Genomic DNA, 5,000 nt, shown 5'->3' on the forward strand with positions numbered 1-5,000 from the left:
AATTAATCTTTTGTAATAACTGTATTACAAAGCATGTAATAACTATATTAAATAAATGTAATAATTATTTTACACAAAATGCCAGGAATTACAGTTACATGTGTTTTTGTACTTAATTGTAATTATATAATTGGTTTTTAAACTTAGAAAGTAAAAATTTTGTATATTCCTTTTAGAATTAGATGAAGATGATGAAAATTTTTGTCAACAATATATAGAAAATCTTGCCTCAAATGGTTTATCAAATTTATGTAAGTGAATTTAACATTATGTTGAGTTTTATTTAAATTATTTATATCTTTGTTTAAATCAAATTTCATCTTATACTAGCTGTGATTTATTTGCATAAATCAAAAGTCAAAAATATTATTTTTCAGTTATCATATTACAAAGTTTGGCAACACTTCAAATATTATTATAGTATCTAGCCCTAAGAAATAGGTTTAATATTTAGCAATGCTGACTTAACTGCCGACCTAAAGCTGTTTGAGATTAGCAATTTTTTGCTAACTTTGTTTCTATGTTGTTATGCTAAAATCTTTGAATTAAAATCTTGTATCGACCTGAAGCGAACCTAAAACAGTTTAATGTCAATCTTAAATTGTATATACATAAATGACCGTCAACCTAGTTATATAAAAAGTGAACAACACCAGAGTTTATATATACTAAAAATAAAAATAAATGCAAATCAGGCAAGAAGATGCTATCTTTAAGATGGTTGTCAACTAGAATCTAAATTTTTTTTATAGATGATGTAGTTACTATGTCATTAGGAAGAGAGTTCCATTTATTAACTTATAAAAAAAGTTTTGATAAAGACTTGTACGCAGTAATGTTTTTTTAATTTGAATATATTACCATAAGTATTAAATTGGTTATCAATTTTAAATAGACTTTTATCATATTGTTTGCACTATTTGAAGACATTTATTAGATCTCCACAAATTATTTTATATTTTACGCTATTTAGCTCCAACAAACTTTGTTTATATGAAAGACTATATAATTCTTTAATTCCTTTGGAAGATTTTCTTAATAGGTTTTCTATTTAGCATTTGTTTTAAAAAAGCAGTGGGTTGCAAGTTGATCCACAAAACTTCAAATAAGGGCAGACTAGAACTGAAAATAATTTTTTAAACAAATACAAATCTGAATAAGATGAGAATTTAATCATTTGTGTTGCATCATTAAATACAACACAAAAAATGATGTTGAAATTTTTAGTTTCTTTTTTTTTTTGATAATAGGTTTCTCCTTTGTTCATTAAAATAGGCATTTCATTAAATTTAAATCAAGTGAAAAATATAGTTAAAAAAATAACTTACAACTAAAAGTAGTTTTTCTGTTTTTTTAGTTTAATACTGAATTTTTCTTTTTGTAGTTTAGCTGGTCAACATTAATTGGCTAAGATTTATTTTAAATTTTTGAAATAGAACATGTTCACATGTTATTTTACATGTGTTAATAATAACGTTAATATTATGTACTTATTAAAAACTAGTTGATAAAAATTAATGTAATTTACAAAAAACTAATTAAAGAAAAAAAATAACTTTTTCATAAGCTTTTGAACAATAAAACTTAAGAACTTTATATCAACACATAAACTTTCAAAAACTTAATCATGCAAATTAATCATGTCAACCAAAACAAAATTTCAATTTTTTTCTAAGTTCTGGGTAAAAATGTGCAGGTTAAAAAGTAAATGGACAAGGGGAGAGGGGAGCAGGGAGGAACTAGGGGTATTTAAAAACTTATTTTAATTCAGACTTAATTAAAGACTTATTTCTAGTACTGGTTATGAAATACTTTTAAAGTTATACATACTTTGTATTGCAATATATAAACTGAAGTACAACAATCTATTTTTATTGCTTTTAAAACATTCTGGGCAAATTTCATTGTTCTGATTTTGTAACTTCCCCATGAGTACCCACTATTTTTTTCTGAAATCACTGTAATAAAGTCTATTAAATTAGTAGGAAAAAAAATCTTTTTAAAACCAGTGTTGATCCTAAGTTACTGGTGATTTGAATTGGAGGCATATTTTCTGAAGTTTTTACTCCAGTCATTTATAGAAGTCCATAATTGTTTACTGAATTGTATTTTATCAGTAAGTTTCTAAAAATTTGGAAGCCCACTATTTATAGAAACTAAAAAAATGTCTTTTCACTTCTTAGATTGCAGATTTAGTATATTGACTCATCAAAAACCAACCTTTTATATTTGCAAACAATTTTTTAGGTTTTTTTGGTTGCCATTATGGATAAAATGTAATATTTAAAAATTCAATGTCAAAGTTTTACTAAAGTAAGTCTAGAGCTTCAAAGTATGAACAAAACATGTTTTTGCTACTTAAGTTTTTATTTTTTGAAAAATCAAAATTTCATATTACCATATCTCATGTACCTCAAAAAATTTTATGCTGATATTTTAAGTAGTTGCTTTTCTCATTGATATATATCAAACCCACTAAGTTTCATCAAAATCGGAGATGGTCTATGTTGAAATCCTAAAGTTTCAGTCAATTTGGCATGGACCCTGATTTTTTTATTCTATTATTTTAACTGTTTATATCTAATTTTTCACACTTCTTTGTAAACCTCTTTTCTACTTCTTTTATTTCTTATCACAACTATCTGAAGCTCTCTGACTTTAAAACTAAAAAAGACCTAAAAAGTACAGATCAAACCATTGTATGTAATGCTGTGGTGTAAAGTTGTGCTGTAAAGAAGTGGTGATCAAACCACTGTACAACTACTTGATTTATAAAATTATCTTTTGTATAAGTTATAATATTCTTTAAACTAATAAGTTGACTAATTTTTGTTTTGATCTCAGAAATAAATCTTTTAATAAGTATTGGAAGATAAAATATTTATATATTTGATGGTGCTCATGTTATACTGTATATCTTTTACAAATTATTCTCAAATTGATTAGTACATTTATGTTAACATTATCCCAGCTTGTGCAATCCCTGTCTAATCCCCACTTGTGTATTTTATGTTTATTGCTAAAAAAAATTTTTTTATTAAGCAAGTATTCCAGAAAGCATAAATCAAGAGCGAAAAAATGTTACAAAGAAGACACAATCTCTTGCATTTGAAAATTATCAAACATTCATTCAAGCTGCTGAATGCTCCTCAAAAGTTTATAATGATGTACATATATATATTTTTAATAAAAATATTTGATATTAGCTTATGTAAATATTTCTAATTATAAAGCTTTGGGAATCTTTTCATTGGATTTAATATTGGTTTTATTTCATTTTTAGTTTAATATTATGGAAAGACATTTGAACTCAACATTGGAAAAATTACCCCAATTTATAGAAAAGCTTAACTCTTTTGAAAAGTCTTCATTAAACATCAACTTATGGTAAAAGATTTTTTATTTTTAATTAGAAAAATTAATGTTTTTATGTTGTTTATGTTATTTTTGTGGATAGAACTTTGAATTTAGAGAAAGTAGTTAAATATATGATTTGTTAAAGCCCAACAACATATTTATAAATATATAAATATATTAGTATATTTATTTGGGCAAATCATTTATAATAAATGTTTAAAAGTTTAAATAAATCAAAGTTACTCTAGAATTTTTATATTGCAAAATTATTTTAATTACATTTGTTATAATTTAGTTAAAAGAGTTTTCTGTTAGACTCTTTTTATTGTTATTTTACTTTAAAGTTTTGATAATTTAAATATGATTTTTTTATTATGCAGTCGAAAACAAAATTCATTGGTGTTATCAAAACATACACAGCTTCTAGAAATATTAGAGGTCCCTCAGGTACCTATTTGTAAACTGTTATATTCTACCTATTTCTCATTCAATATATGTAAACAGTATAAAGATAATAATAAAAACATTCAGTATTTTTTTTAAATAATTAAAAACATTCCAGAATGAAACCACGAAAAATGGAATTCCAGAATGAAACCACAAAAATTGGAGCTTTGGGAACAAAAAACCCTAATTTTTGGGCCCACCCAGCCCTTAACGTGGGAGCAACAAGTTTATAAAATATTTTCTTTACTATTTATAAATCGATTTGTGAGTTTAATTTCAAAAATTGATAAAATATGAAACACCCTAATCCATATATATATATATATATATATATATATATATATATATATATATATATATATATATATATATATATATATATCAGGCTTTGTTATGAGATTTCGCTGCGTAACTAAAACGCGTAACGCATTTCAAAGTAACTCAACTCAGCAAATATATTTTGTATTGTTAGAAGTTATATTGCGTCACTTGCGTATTTTCAAGTTTGACATTGTAATTAAAGTTATTTTATTAACATATTAAAAGTCATACAGACAGTTTTTTTTTTCTCACTATAACAAAAGTTACAAATAAAATCTAAGTTCCTATTTGAAAAATCATTTTTATCATTTTTTTTAAATATGAACTAAATTTCATTATGAAAAAAATATTTTTTTCATAAATTGTAACATAATATTTGTTTATTTTCTTATAATTTCACTGTCATTTTCTTATAATTTTACAGTTTTGGTTATTTTATTAACTAATAATAAATTTTTTCTTATTTATTTTGTGAACTCTTTTTAATAATGTTTTTAAACAATAAAAAGTTTTTTTTAATTATTTATCAGTTACCAATAACATATTCGTGATCATAATTTATTTTCATAAATTAAACGAACGTCATTAAAACTTTACGTTTCTGAATTGACAATAAACAAAGTATCTTTTTAATAACATTAGTAAAATATTTACATCAAAATAAATCGTGCATTTTTTAAACTATTATGACAAAAAACAATTCATATATTTAAAAGGAATTTATATATTTAATTCCTTAAGCTAAAACTTAAAACACTTCATTTTCTTTACCTAATTTTTAACAGCAACAAAAAAATTATTAAACAAACTGTTTCTTTAACAAAAAATCTATTAGTTTACAATTGCGTTTAAATGCTTTTACTTTATTTCTTCTG

At 23.5% G+C, this 5,000-nt stretch overlaps 1 protein-coding gene across 1 annotated transcript in view; it reads left to right on the forward strand.

The window, feature by feature from the left end:
* Positions 1–5,000, forward strand: part of LOC100213502 (conserved oligomeric Golgi complex subunit 8) — a 43,970-nt gene that overhangs the window by 4,487 nt on the left and 34,483 nt on the right. The window contains exons 2-5 of the mRNA XM_065788133.1: positions 177–251; positions 3,043–3,167; positions 3,284–3,387; positions 3,738–3,804. Coding sequence (XP_065644205.1) covers positions 177–251; positions 3,043–3,167; positions 3,284–3,387; positions 3,738–3,804 — 371 coding nt within the window. The remainder of the gene's footprint in view (positions 1–176; positions 252–3,042; positions 3,168–3,283; positions 3,388–3,737; positions 3,805–5,000) is intronic.

This window comes from Hydra vulgaris, chromosome 01 (genome assembly GCF_038396675.1).
Source record: "Hydra vulgaris chromosome 01, alternate assembly HydraT2T_AEP".
NCBI lineage: Eukaryota > Metazoa > Cnidaria > Hydrozoa > Anthoathecata > Hydridae > Hydra > Hydra vulgaris.